This window comes from Lactuca saligna, chromosome 6 (genome assembly GCF_052625555.1).
Source record: "Lactuca saligna cultivar CGN05327 chromosome 6, ASM5262555v1, whole genome shotgun sequence".
In the NCBI taxonomy this organism is placed as follows: domain Eukaryota; kingdom Viridiplantae; phylum Streptophyta; class Magnoliopsida; order Asterales; family Asteraceae; genus Lactuca; species Lactuca saligna.
Window position 1 is genome coordinate 140615214 of NC_136422.1, and position 14780 is coordinate 140629993.

The window sequence follows — 14780 nt, forward strand, 5'->3', positions numbered from 1 at the left end:
ACTAGTTATGCTTCACATTAAAAACATGAAATACTTTTAATACCATAATGTTTCTTTTCCGATCATGTCGGGACCATGTGTTGCTAAATGCTAAGTTATGTACAATATTTTGAAATATCGAAATGAAGTTTTTCGTGTTACCTCGATGCCCAAGAAATGCTTCAATATTGACACTAGTTTCTTAATGCTAAACCTCTTATGAAGATAGACCATTGTTTCATATGTCATTGTCATGCCGTTTCTAGATGATTATGTCAGCCACATATATCAGTGTTGTAACAAATATGGTAACATCCTTAAACTTTGAGTATTTGGGATGTCAAAATAAGTAATTAGAATGCGTTTAAACCTAATAAACTAATTATGAGGATTTGGATATTTTTGAACGTAGACAAATAGGAACATTTATTAAAGTGAATTTCAGTGATTGTTTTATCGAATTATATGTTGGAAAGCGTATATGTACTTTTAACTAAAGATTAGGAGTATAGGATGCATATAATGGAAATCAAGTACATGTATAGAGAGAAGTTAGTGAAACATAGAAGTTTCATAAATTTATAAGTACTCATGTTCATGGTTATGGAAATCATATTTATATACACAATAACTGCGATATAAAAGTTCCAATATGAAGTAGGAATGAAAAAGAAAAATGTAAATCAAACAATCAAGCCGTATGGAGCTAAAATGATAAAATTATGCCCTTTTGAAAATGGCATGCTACTAGTTTTTGATAGTCTCAATTAGGGGAGACAATTGATGACACGACACGACAAAAATACACGATACGAAACGAAATTGAGACGGAATTGAAATTTGAATTCGTGTTCATGTCAAGTGCAAAAAACACGACGTTGTGGCGTGTCGTGTTCATGTTCAAAATTTGACACGAAATTGACACGATTTAACATTTTTTTCTCTTGTTTTTCGTGCTATGTATGAATAAATATTAATTAAATACATTAATTGTTATTTCATGTTATCTTTGTTGTGTCGTGTCGTGTTTGTCGTTTTTTAGTTACGACATTTGAAACCTTAATCCAATAGTAATACCATGATTGTTTGTTGTTAAATCATAGTTGTAACCTTAGTGGATGTAATACCAAGGTCGTGTATTGTTAAATCATTGTGATAACCTTAATGTTCGTAATACCACAAGCGATTATCCTTCAATTGCAATGGTAGCCTTAGTGGTAGCCTTAGTGATCTTAATACCACATGTGGGCATCGTTAAATTATAGTGTTAGTCTTATTGGTCATAATACCTAGGGCGTGTATAGTTAATTCGCAGTAGTAGACTTAGTGATTGTAACATCACATGTGGTTATTGTTAAATGATAATAATAACCTCTAGGGCCATGATACCATTGTTGGTTAATGTTGTATTATAATAGTAGTCATTCAGATTTTAATATCATTGTTCATTAATGATGTATTATTAATTATAGCCATTTAGACTGTTATATCATTGTTTGTTAATGTTGTATTATAATGGTAGCCATTCAATATCGTTGTTCGTTAATGTTGTTTTATAATGATAGCCATTCGATTCGTAATATCGTTGTTTGTTAATGTTGTACTATAATAGTATACATTCCGGTTGTAATACCATTGTAGTGTACTATTAAATGATAATAGTAGCCTTTATGGTTTTAATACTTAGTCGAATAGTGTTGATTTATTATGATGAGCATTTTTGTCGCAAGAACCATCGTTAATAATAGTTTAATCATTTTGAAAGGCATTTTATGACTCATGTTGAGGTTTACGTAATCTCTGTGATTAATTTGCACATGCTATATGTGAATAATGAGTAAGTTACTTACTAAGCTTTCGTAGCTTAACTTTAATTTTGCTATTGTGTCTTTCAGGAACAAGTGAACCCAAAAAATGTATAATGCTAGTAATTATGACATAGAAGAATTGTTAGAATGATGGTAAAGTTCGATTCAGATCTTCATATAGTTTTGTGGTATATGATTAAGTCGATAACTACCTGTATACTAATAAATAATATAAATATACACTAAGTTGTTTTCTAAAATTAAAATGAAAATTTTTGAATTTACTTTGTATTTATTTGACAAATGTTATATGAATGGATTAATCTATGCAAAAGCGAAAATATGGAAGGTTTTGGCATTTTGGGATTTGTTTGGAAATGCTAGGAACTTATCTGTATATGGACATCTTTATTAGTTGGTTATTGATCTCTAGATTCTAATAAAAGTAATTTTTTTTTTTTTTTTTTTTTCATGTACCATCTTATTGAGTGTTCTAATTAATGTGATATCATTTGTCAATATATTTATTTTTTATTTTAGTTTTTAAAAATTTAAATTATCCACTCTAATTATATTAAATTAATAATATTAAAATGAAAATTAAAATAAAATAAATACAAATTATAAGCTCACAAATTTATTTAAATCAACGATTATAATTTACATAACTAAAAAAATATCTTTTAATTATTAATTTATTTAAAATTTAATAATTTTGAGTTTTTAAAAGTTTAATTAATTTTGTAATATGTTTATGAAGAGTTATAAACTAGTTAATTAATGAAAAAGTTCTATAAATCTATGTTATTAAGAAAAATTCCGAAACGATAAATAAAACAAAAATATAAAACATCTATTTCCCCTTCACGCGAGAAAATCATTAATTTCTAATTAAAATAAATACAATCACATTCCAAATATGCGTAAAACAACTTCGTTCCCTCCTTATTTATAACCACCGCCGCCGTTTCAATCTGCCAATCGCCGCCGGTAACCCTCTCTTTCTTCGCCGTTCTTTCAGGAAATCCTCTCATTTTCTTCGAAACTTTTTGGTTACTAAAGATGATTTGCGTTTTGTGTATGTGTGTTCGACATTTTGTACGTATTAACCAATAATTGTGTAGAGGAAAATCCATATATCAAATACATACACCTCTAATATAGTTACAGATAGAGAAACGTATATTACAGAAATAGAGTCTCTAGAATTTATAGCATTGAAAGTTTTCTATGTCGTTGAAATCAAAAATTTTATTGTACACATGCATATATACAGGGACAGAGAACCCAATCTCTGATTTAATTTGAATCTAGGAAGAAAATTTGATCAATATCACTTAACTTTTTCAGAAATTTTGGCATTTGGGAATTGGGTCTGTAGAAACCGATTGTAAGTTAATTTCTCTCTTTCTTCTTAAATTTTCCTCAATTTCATCTGCTTCGATGTATGTAAAGCTAATTAATCATGTATCATTGTCTCTTAATTAGTTTGACGAATTGGGTTTGATTTGAAATCGAGAAAATATGGATCAAGGAGGACGTGCGTTTGTGTCGGCGTTGAGTGTCGGAATAGGAATCGGAGTTGGGCTTGGTGTCGGGAGAACGGTCAACCGTTTGACCGCCGGTAATGATTCATCGACAAATGCTCTGACGCCACAAATAATGGAGCGTGAGATGCTTGGTTTGATCATGGATGGAAAAGATAGCAAAGTCACTTTCTATGAATTTCCATATTATCTCAGGTAATCACAATCCTTCTTCGATTCTAGTTTTGTTGAATGATTTTGGTTTGATTCAGTTTTTTAAAAAGTCTTCTAATTGATTCTTGTATGATTTAGGGGAGAATTTTAGTAGACTTTTTAACAAGAAGCATTACATTATTCTTTCATCAAGTAGATAATGAAATTATGTTTTGCTTTTTAAATTAATTTTGCATTTACCTCCTTATTTGGTTTATAATATAACACACCATTGTTTTGTTGACCTTTTCAACAGTGAGCAAACAAGGGTCTTACTTACAAGTGCTGCCTGTTTTTATTTAAAGAACATCGATTTTTCTAAGCACACAAGGAACCTTGCTCCCGCAAGTCGAACTATATTGTTATCTGGGCCTGCTGGTTAGTTTTTTAGGCCCATTTGTTACACAGGAAAAAACAGAACAAATCAGACTGAAACATATGTCAATATGTCATTTTTGTCGCACAAATGTCCTCCACATCATCATCATCAAAAATAGCTTTAAACATGTTTCCCAAATTTACTTGGTTTTTGTGGCTTTGAAGAACTTTATCAACAAATGCTTGCCAAAGCTTTGGCTCATTACTTTGAAGCCAAACTGCTATTGCTGGATGTTACGGATTTCTCACTAAAGGTTAGTTAGTATTAGCATTTCATTTAACAAAAATTTTAATTTATACTTCTAGTAATCTCGTTCATTGTTGTCTTTTAGCTTCAAAGCAAATACGGGCCTTCTTCTAAACCAAACGTAAGCATTATGACAACTTCATAACCACTCATTCATTTATGTGTAATCTTCTTATTTATTTCTGAACCAAATGCATTTTGTAGTCGTTGAAAAGGTCTATATCAGAAACGACTTTGGCACGAATGTCTGGGTTATTTGAAGGATTATCTGTGATTCAACCCAAACCAGAAAGAAAAGGTATTTAAATTTGTTTGTTAAGCATACTATCTCCATGTTCGACAAAATGAAATAATCTTAATCAGTTGTATACCATAAGAGCCACTGGAAGATAGTGTTTGGATATGCTTACAACTGGATAGATTCTTCAGAAATCTTTTAGTATATAAAAAATTAATAGATAAAATTACCAAGAAGGTTATTCTTATATATTGTTGATTATCACCGACGGGATACGCTAACAGTTTATGAGAATATTTGGTACATATTAGTATTTATCAATGAATCTTTACATAATTATCATCCATAATTCCAGTAATTAAATTTTCTCCTATTAGAAATATTAATGTATCCTTTTTTTTTTTTTAAATAAAGGGTCAGTAGTAATATAGCAATTTTTGTTTGGGATAATCATAAAATTGACCAAAATGGGTGGTATCACTGAACATCCACCTTTTGAACATTAAAATAATAATAAAATTTGTAAAATGGATTTGTGAAATTATCTTATTCGTTTAATGTTGGATCGTTGTTCTACAGGGGGTTTACGTAGACAAAGCAGTGTAGCTGATTTAGGATCAAGGTATGAATTATTATTATATTATTGGCTGTTGACTGAAATATTGACCTTCCTTGAATTCGGTGACTGTGTTTTTTTTTTTTTTTTTTGGTAATTGCAGAGGGGCTGAACCTCTCCAGAATCCAACAAACCTTCGGAGAAATGCGTCTACTGCAGCTAATATGGATCAGTTTGCTTCAAACAATGCTCCAGTTAATCCAGGTACTAAACAGTTCAAATATAACAAAGGTTTTGTGCTATTGTTGTTTAAAAATTGAATTCAGTTAGTTTTTAAAATGTGTCTTATAAAAACAAAATGGCATTTTGAAAGTAGGAGAAAGAATAGAAAAGGTTGTATTGAGTTTGTCATGCATCGGACTAGACAATGGACATCAGTGATGTCAATAGGTGGGACAAGAACTCTGCTCTCAATATCTCTTATGTGCAAAATACGTAAATATCCTCCTCATCCTCATAATTGTATTATACCCATAGAGCTTTTTCCCGAATAGGTCCTGTCTCGTACTTGAGGTTGTATTTGTTACACTGGACAAAACTTGATGGGAATGGACGAGACTGACAAGTTTTCTAGGGCTATTTTCAATGATCATGATGAGAAGGAATTCACGTCTTTTGCACAAACGACAGATCGAGAGTAATTGTTGTCCCACCTTTTTGGGTAGGGCAAAATATTGTAATTTTGTCCCATTTACACCAGTATCAGTCCCGGTTCAATGCATGTCAAACGTAGTATAAGATCATTGTGTCATGTTCTGTATTGTCTTGTCCTGTATAACACATGGGGCCTAAAAATTCTAGAAACGTATAAATTTCTTTTTCGCTTCTGGTAACTGATGATATTGTCTTCTTCAATTCTCAGCTCCACTTAGGCGCACAAGCAGCTGGTCTTTCGATGAGAAGTTATTTTTGCAAACCCTATACAAGGTATCATGCCTCCTTTCATTTCCTTTGCTACATGCTTTATTTATTTATTTATTTATTTATTTAATGGACTTATTGGGGAGATGACGACTTAATACGGTAAGCTATTCACAAAGACTATACAAAAATTTTCATATGAAAATTCATTTCATTCCTTGAGGCCAACCAAACATAATCATGAAATGTAATGACTCATTTACATTACCTTTTATTCCATTTCCATGGTCATTCCTAACATTTCCCAATTGTAGCATCATTTTCTTAAATACATTTTAAACATCATTTACATCTATACAACACTTTATCCAAACAACACTGAAATGCAATTTCAGGTTCTCACTTTCACATCAAACAACAGTCCAATCGTGTTATACCTTCGAGACGTTGAAAAATTCCTAGGAAAATCTCAAAGAGTATACATCCTCTTCCAAAAAATGTTAAAAAAAATATCAGGACCAATACTAATCATCGGTTCACAAGTCGTTGACCACGATCAAGACTTCAGTGTAGTAGACGAGCGTATCACTGCCGTGTTCCCCTACACCATCGATATCAAACCACCAGAAGAAGAAAACCATCTAGTCAACTGGAGGAACCAATTGCAAGAAGACATGAAGATGATTCAATTTCAAGATAACCGAAATCATATTAGTGAAGTGCTTGCAGCTAATGATCTTGAATGTGATGATCTTAATGCTATTTGTGTTGCGGACACGATTGTTATTAGCAAATATATCGAAGAAATTGTGGTATCGGCGATCTCTCATCATTTAATGAATACTAATAATCCTCATTACCGAAACGGAAAATTAGTTATTTGTGCTGAGAGGTTAGATCAATTTTTATATTGTTTAACTATTTAGACAAATATTATTTTGGCGATTATTTAAAAAAACTATTGTATTTTGGGAAATTTTGTGGTTTAGTTACTAAAGAATATAATGGTTTTGTAATTTTCTCAATGTTATTTTCTAATGTCTATATTGCTGACTTATTGTGTTGAAAATTGAGCAGTTTGTCGAGTGGTTTGAGTCTATTCAACGAAGGTCGATCTGTGAAGACGGGCCCACCACAGGTAAAGGCTCTATTTGTGAAACATTATGATGGTTAAAAATGGTGAATTTGATTTTATTATATATTTGATTATAGAATGCAACCGGCACAACATCAGAAACAAAACCCGCACCCGCAGCTGCAGCTGCAGCTGCTGCTGCCGCAGCAGAAGCGGCGGCTCCTACGACCGCTGATGATGCTGCTGCCGCCACTGCTCCACCACCAGTAAAAGCTCCGGTATGTCCAACATTCTCAAGGACATTTTTGTTATGCAGGATATTACGACAACAATTAATACTTTAAGACTTCTTAATGCAAATATGTCGCTGACACTTTTTGTCTAATCAAAAAGTACAAGGCCTTGTAATATGTTTGGCAAAGTATTAACAAATAGAGTAAATTACATTTTTGCTCCTCTAGAATAGTTGGTTTTTGCAAGTTTGGTCTTAATAAGTTTTCTATTGCAAATTTGGTATTTATTAGAGGTTTTTGTTCCATATTTCAAGTGACCATTTTTGATCCCTGGATATAGTTGGTATTTGCAATTTTGATCCAAAAATATATTCATGTTACTTATAACGTTACCAAAACCTAAAAATATGGACCAAAATTGTAATTTACTCTAATATATTCGTATATTTATAATTTTTAATGTTAAATATGTTAAACTTATCGAGTATATTTCAGGAAGTACCTCCAGACAACGAATTCGAGAAGCGAATAAGACCCGAGGTGATTCCGGCGAATGAAATCGGCGTAACATTCGCCGACATCGGCGCCCTAAGCGAAATCAAGGAATCACTCCAAGAACTGGTAATGCTCCCACTCCGCCGCCCGGACTTATTCATCGGCGGCCTTCTAAAACCTTGCCGGGGAATCCTCCTATTCGGACCTCCGGGAACCGGAAAAACCATGCTAGCGAAGGCCATTGCCAGCGAGGCAGGCGCGAGTTTTATAAATGTGTCGATGTCTACGATTACCTCAAAGTGGTTCGGAGAAGATGAGAAAAATGTGAGAGCTTTGTTTACGCTTGCAGCTAAGGTGTCGCCGACGATTATATTTGTCGATGAGGTGGATAGTATGTTGGGTCAAAGGTCAAAAGGTGGAGAACATGAAGCTATGAGGAAGATTAAGAATGAGTTTATGACTCATTGGGATGGGTTGTTGTCGAAATCGGGTGAGAGGATTCTTGTTCTTGCTGCTACTAATCGGCCTTTTGATCTTGATGAAGCAATTATTAGGCGTTTCGAAAGAAGGTAAACCATTGAACTGTTATTTTTTTTTTTTATTGATTTAGTAGGTGTAGGTGTACTATTATTATATACTTATAAAATAATAGTTCATGAGCTAATGGCTAGTAGCTTAATCAATAACATGGTATATGTAATTATGTATGTCATGTTTCTTGTATTTTTTATTTTTCATTTTCTCGTAAAAAAATGTAGGATGTTTAACCACTATACACAATAGTAAAGTGGCTAAATCAACAAATATATGAAAGTATCTTATGTGTTATGTTTTATGTATATCTCTTATTATAGAACATTTGAAATTGATGTGTTATTTGGTGAAATAGGATCATGGTTGGTCTACCATCTGTGGAACAGAGAGAAACTATCTTTAAAACCCTTTTATCGAAAGAACAGATCGTAGAAGGATTGGACTTCAGAGAGATTGCCAATATGACCGAAGGATTTACCGGAAGTGATCTCAAGGTAATTTTCTTTTATCTCCATCTGTTATTTTTCCATCAACCGTTAAAGATGGTATATACTGTCTCTCTGACTCAAAAAACACCATGTAAGATATAAATCAGGTACATAATAGGAACCTAATCCACATTGGAATGACATATTTTAAGATTCAATTGGTTCCAATTGTTTTTTTTTTTTTTTTTTTCTAAAAATACAGAACTTGTGTACAACTGCGGCTTATCGACCAGTTCGAGAGTTGATTCAGCAAGAGAGACAAAAGGATCTTGTAAGCATTATTGCTCATCAAAATATCTTTTTTCTTTTTTTCTTTTTGCTTTGAATGCTAATGGCGTTTTTGTGAATCTGAAGGAGAAAAAAAAGAAAGCTGAGAGTGGTGACACCTCAGAAAGCCCAAAAAGGGTAATTACTATTAGGCCACTCAACATGAAAGACTTCAGGGAAGCAAAAACCCAGGTTCGATACATATACCGATTTTATTTATTTATACATTTATTTATTTATTGTTAGCAAATTTACGATAAATGAATTTTCATTTTCTTTTTGTACAGGTGGCGGCTAGTTTTGCAGCTGAGGGGTCAATAATGACCGAGCTGAAGCAATGGAATGATCAATATGGGGAGGGAGGTTCAAGGAAACAAAGTACGCAGCATTTGACTTATTTCCTGTAAGGTTGTTTCATCACCTCATTCTTTAGTTTAAACAAACTACCTAATTACTTGAACCCTTCTTAAATACAAAAAAAGAAGGTTAACAATTAATTAAACTGTATATATACTGTACACAACACCCTCTTTGAAGGGAACCCGTGTTGTTGTAGAATGTATTATTATTTAATTTTTCTTGTGTTCGTTACACAAAATCACAAAATGTAACACTTGTAAACCGATATATGGTTTTTCCTTGTAACTGTATCATAAATAAATACAGTTTCTTTCCTACTCTTCTTCTCATTTCATGTCTTATTTGTTTAATGGGATTAGTTTCCTTTTTTCGCATTTTTGAGTGGAGCAAAAGTAATGCAATTTTTTTTTTCTTATAAAGAGGTTCTTTTGGATAAAAACATACATAGAATTTCATGTATATTTACAAATCAAACAGAGTAATTTCTTTAATTCAACTTCAAGATCAATTTTACAAAAAGAAGCAACTACATAATACTAACACCATAAAACATATGGTAATTTTGGCGACATAAAATACATATATAAGTAAATATAAACCCAGAAATTGTACTTTTAAAAACAATATAAAAAAAAAAAAAAACACAAACATCTAACAATTTAACAAATCAGTCAAAGTGTAGCTATACCATAAACCCTATTCTTTCTTCTGGTTTTTCAATGATTTTGGGATCTTACTTATCACTTTTTCATCAAATACTGTGTATTGTTTCTTGATCTCAATCCATGCTTTCTCACCAAATGGATCTATTTTATCTTCATATTTCTCGTATATCACAGGCACAGTGAACCCCAAAACAAATACTGTAATTACAATTTTAAAGTTTAATAGCAAATTAAAATAAAAAAGAAATCAAATTATGAATAGTTGTAGTAAGAAGCTTACATGTGTAGACCAGAGTTAAGAAGTTGCAACAGCTGCCTATGCTTGATACTATCCATAAGCCAGCAATAACCTGATCAACAATAACATGAAAATCATCATTTCTCTGACTTTCTGTATTAAGTCGTTCTTTCTGTATTAATTTAAAAGGAAACATTTGTGTATACCAATAAAAACTTCTTGAGATTTTTTCCTGATGAAATATCTTGTATTGTTGCAAAACCTTGATTTATCTCAATCCTCAACATAGCTACAATTTGCATAAGGGGTTCTTCTGGGATGTAAATTTTTGGAATCTGTGGATGAGATCTGAAAATAGACATGGATATTAATGAATATCAAAAGGGTGGAATCATAATTGTGAATTCAATAATTTGATATGAGATGAGTAGATAGTAGATGACTTACTTTTTAATGAAGGTTGAGGCATTAGACCACAAAAACAATACTGAGAGGGAAAGGATCAATGCGTGACACATCAAAGGCAGAAAATTGTACTCCAATACTTCAAAAAGTAACCAAATAGCAGTTGCAACACCTAGAACTCCACCAGATAACTTCTTGTCCCTCCATAAGAACACATCAGCAGCTTCATATGCAAGAAACAAGATGAAGTCAGAATTTATGAATTTTAGTAACTACTCTACTATAAAAGATATAAACCTTCATGAAGCAAAAGGTAATATATCTTAACAAGAAACAGAAATGATCCTTGATTTTAATAGCAAAAAAACTAGACTCTAAAAAGTTAATCTTAGGACAAGAAGGAAGTGAATTTGTATCCAGCTGCATCTAGATCTAGAGATGCATAAGACATAATGAACTTTACTAAAAATGGTTTTGATTTCATCTGTTCATCATCTAATGGAGGAAGTTAAAAGATAGTTGGAACATCAAAACAAAAAATGTCAAAAGTTCAATTCGAATTCTTAATTGTATCCTACAAGTTTTATACATGAAGTAAAGGTCCATAACAAATCAAAAGGTTCTCACGCCTTAAACGACATGATTAGATTATGAACACATAAATCTGAAAGTACAACTTGAATAACTTTACGAAAGTAACTAAAAGTTAGGGTTTAACGAAACTGATTTAAGCATTTACTCGTCATACTAATCAAAAACTCAAAAAAGAATATTCGAAATCAATAATATTAATAGACAGATAAACGAAAGCGAAGTGAAATCACGAGAATAACATACGTTTTCCACCGCCGAAGACCTTATGAACAGGCTTTTCTCTTCCGAAGAGACGGAACACGTTCGATTTGATAGATGCCAGCTTACTATCATCCTCGGAGTCTGAAGAAGAAGAAGATGATGATGATGAACTCTTGTGATCGTGTATCTTCTCAATCAGAGATTCATCCTTCGAATCCTCGTAATCTGACATGATTTCCTTACTCGATTGAAAACCCAAACCTAATTCTCAACGCCTGAGTTCTTGTTCTTGAAATCGATCTGCAAATCGCACTACAAGATACTGTAAACAGCTCCTCTGTGTTTGCAGCTAAGTAGAGAGTAGAAAACCGAAAAGTATTTGTCCGGACCTGAGTCCGAGCCTGAGGTTCGGAAATCCTCCCAAACCCATTGCTTCTCCGTGTTGATTTGAGATTTTGGGATAATTGCATATTAATCTTTTTTTTTTTTTTTTTTTTTTCTAAATATAGCCGCTGTTTTATCATTTTAGATAAAATTTACACTACTAAATATTAAAATTTTTAAATTAAATAACTTAATTTAAATGATAAAAATGGTTATTTAGTATATTAAGTGGGTAAAAAATGTTATATTGACTGGTAAAATAATAAGAAAGCTAAATAACTTAATTTAAATGATAAAAATGGTTATTTAGTATATTAAATGTGTAAAAAATGTGATATTGACCGGTAAAATAATAAAAAAGTTATTAAGCTTTAATATATCATTAAACTCATCATTATTGTACTGAAATTATTTTATATTTTACTTATCTACATTTTATGTAATGGTATTAAAATGATAAATTTGATAACATATTAAATAGAGATGTATGTATTCTTGCCTACAAAAACATTCAAATTGTGTCTTGGGACACGTTTCTTCCATGATCCTCGTTATCTTCATGACTATTGGTTTATAAAATCAAATTTTCTTTTAGGTTATAAATATGAAAAGGGAAAAGTGCCAAAGACATTTTATCCTATTCCTTTTAAGAGTATTCAATTAAGTTCCTTCCTACACTTACATTAACATGACTTTGAAAGAAGGGTCGTCTCCAAAAGGGTTATTGTTTTTAGAAAAACCAACCAACATCTGAACTCCAAATAATAAAAAAAAACTGTGAAAATAGAATGCTATAAAAAATCAATATAAGTAAGTTGATATAATATAAAGGAATGAAACTCGAATTCAATAAAAAACATACTAATAAAACTATGATGCTATTATAGAAAAAACCTAAAAAAACGTTGGTTTTTAGGCTTACGCAGATAAAGCCTGTAGCTATAATGCGTTTACTTTCCAGTTCCTATTGCGTTTTTTACCATGGCCGAGCGTTTATGGGACCGGCATGAATGCTTGTGTGTGCGATTCTATTTTATAATTAAAATTGTACATGTAAATCTTGTTTAATCTAACAAACAGAAATTCAACTTATATTACTATCTCATGATTTTATATTTCCAAGATATTAATGTATATTTACAAATATCAAAAGAACAACAAAAATAATAACAAGTAATCGGACAATCGTCGTATAAACTATGCCACATTATATACTCGAAAACCTCTAATCCATACAATTACCTATTAATAGCTAAGCAAACCATCAACAAAAGATGTAACATGACAACTCAAGAGATGAAAACTATTATAGTAAAAGTTAGGCAACTCTTTTGAAACTAGAGACGCCAATGGAACCAAACAGGATCGCAAGTAACCTCCACCCCTGCCCTTGAATTTTATTGTTTACCCCGCCCAAGCCCCTAACTTCCAAGATAACCCTTGCTCCCGCCTTGTTATATATATATATATATATATATATATATATATATATATATATATATATATATATATATATATATATATATATATATATATATATCCGATAAGAAATTATTTTTGGTAGAAAGGTAAAAAGTTTTTTTCCACATACTTTTTTGGCGAACAAAACAATTGAATCATTAGATGAATTAAATTGATGAAATGCAGTTTTCTTTAAGATCAACACGACGTGTTTATGGAGCAACATGGCGTGTTGTCGGTTGGTTGAGAAAACCCTAGTTTTAAGGATTTTGCACCCTATATAATCTTCTTATGTCCCAATAGGTGGTATTTATCAGACTCATGTAACACCTCAAATTTAAAGACAAAAAATTTCATTTTTAATTCTCAAAATTATACTCATAAATTCAAGTTATCACAAATATTATAAGTTATTATCAAAACAATATCAAAGTATCCCAAAATCCTGAAATCTTCATAAACCGACGGACGTGTGCAATTATGCCTCCGCTTCCCCGCGATCCTGAGATGTACCTGAAACACATGTTACACAAACATAGTTAGTACGAAGCTTAGTGAGTTCCCCAAAATATCACATACACAAATAATAAGCCTCTCATGGCTATGTCTCGATATGGACCCTCCGGTCATGTGTCTCAGTGAAGACACTCCAGTCTCACGGCTCGGTATGGACCCTCCGGTCATGTGTCTCAGTGAAGACTCTCCGTCTCATAGCTCGGTATGGACCCTCCGGTCATAACTCAACATATATACAGGATAATATAACAGCATAAGTCACAAAGACAAAATGCATAATAACACATAAAGTAGATAAGACCCTCTGGTCAGTAATTCAAACAAGACCCTCCGGTCAATAATATAAATAAAACCCTCCGATCAACACATAAATAAGACCCTCCGGTTAATAACATAATAAGACCCTCCGGTCACTCATGCATTACCACACAGGTAAGTACAGTGAGAAGACTCACCTCAACGCTTCACGCTTACTCCTACATTGTCATCGCTGCTGCTAACCACTCCCGATCTGAACCATACACCCAACGTCATAATCAATAATTGAACAAGGCTATATTCCATCCTTAGGCCTAAAGATAGCTGAGATAAGCAAGCTCACTAACAACCCAAACCCATTGGGCCCACCAAGGCCTAAAACGAAAGGATTCACAAAGGCCCACTAATGGCCCAATTTTCCAAATTGGTCCCAACCCTATATGGACCTAGACCTAAAGCCCAATAATCCTTAGGACCCAAAAAGTTGATCTCAGATGGCCCAAAAAGGCCCAACGTAACAAAGTGGCCCAAGAACGCGAAGCCCAAAACACAACAAGCCCAAGCCCAACTGAACAGCATACGCGCGGCATACGTTCAGCTACGATGGGCGTACACAGAGAACCAGATCGTGACACATACATAGTATGATGGGCGTACAAACTCTTATGCAAGGCGTAACTCAGCTTAACCAAAAATTGATTTCCTGACTTAACCACTTAAGCTCTTTGCACCCAAACTTC

The 14780-nt window shown here is 32.5% G+C and overlaps 2 protein-coding genes across 3 annotated transcripts; one reads left to right on the plus strand and one right to left on the minus strand.

The window, feature by feature from the left end:
• Positions 1-2759: 2759 nt before the first annotated feature.
• Positions 2760-9635, plus strand: LOC144999825 (uncharacterized). Of its 2 annotated transcripts, XM_078958988.1 has the most exons (18): positions 2760-2777; positions 3138-3177; positions 3276-3529; positions 3783-3904; positions 4070-4158; positions 4237-4272; positions 4356-4449; positions 4969-5011; positions 5109-5209; positions 5868-5932; positions 6262-6758; positions 6944-7004; positions 7079-7219; positions 7670-8238; positions 8559-8697; positions 8894-8962; positions 9046-9150; positions 9246-9635. In XM_078958988.1, exons 3-18 carry the CDS (start codon positions 3312-3314, stop codon positions 9363-9365), a joined length of 2469 nt encoding a protein of 822 aa, XP_078815114.1. In that variant the 5' UTR covers positions 2760-2777; positions 3138-3177; positions 3276-3311; the 3' UTR covers positions 9366-9635. The 2 variants fall into 2 exon arrangements, with proteins under 2 accessions (XP_078815114.1, XP_078815113.1); XM_078958987.1 differs by lacking the exon at positions 2760-2777 and having other exon boundaries at positions 2903-3177.
• A 144-nt stretch (positions 9636-9779) lies between these two features.
• Positions 9780-11769, minus strand: LOC144999826 (reticulon-like protein B4). Its single transcript, XM_078958989.1, has 5 exons — positions 11464-11769; positions 10669-10849; positions 10428-10569; positions 10264-10333; positions 9780-10181 (listed from the first exon to the last, which is right to left on the minus strand). The coding sequence occupies exons 1-5, from the start codon at positions 11651-11653 to the stop codon at positions 10015-10017; spliced, it is 750 nt and encodes a 249-aa protein (XP_078815115.1). The 5' UTR covers positions 11654-11769; the 3' UTR covers positions 9780-10014.
• Between the last annotated feature and the right edge of the window lie 3011 nt (positions 11770-14780).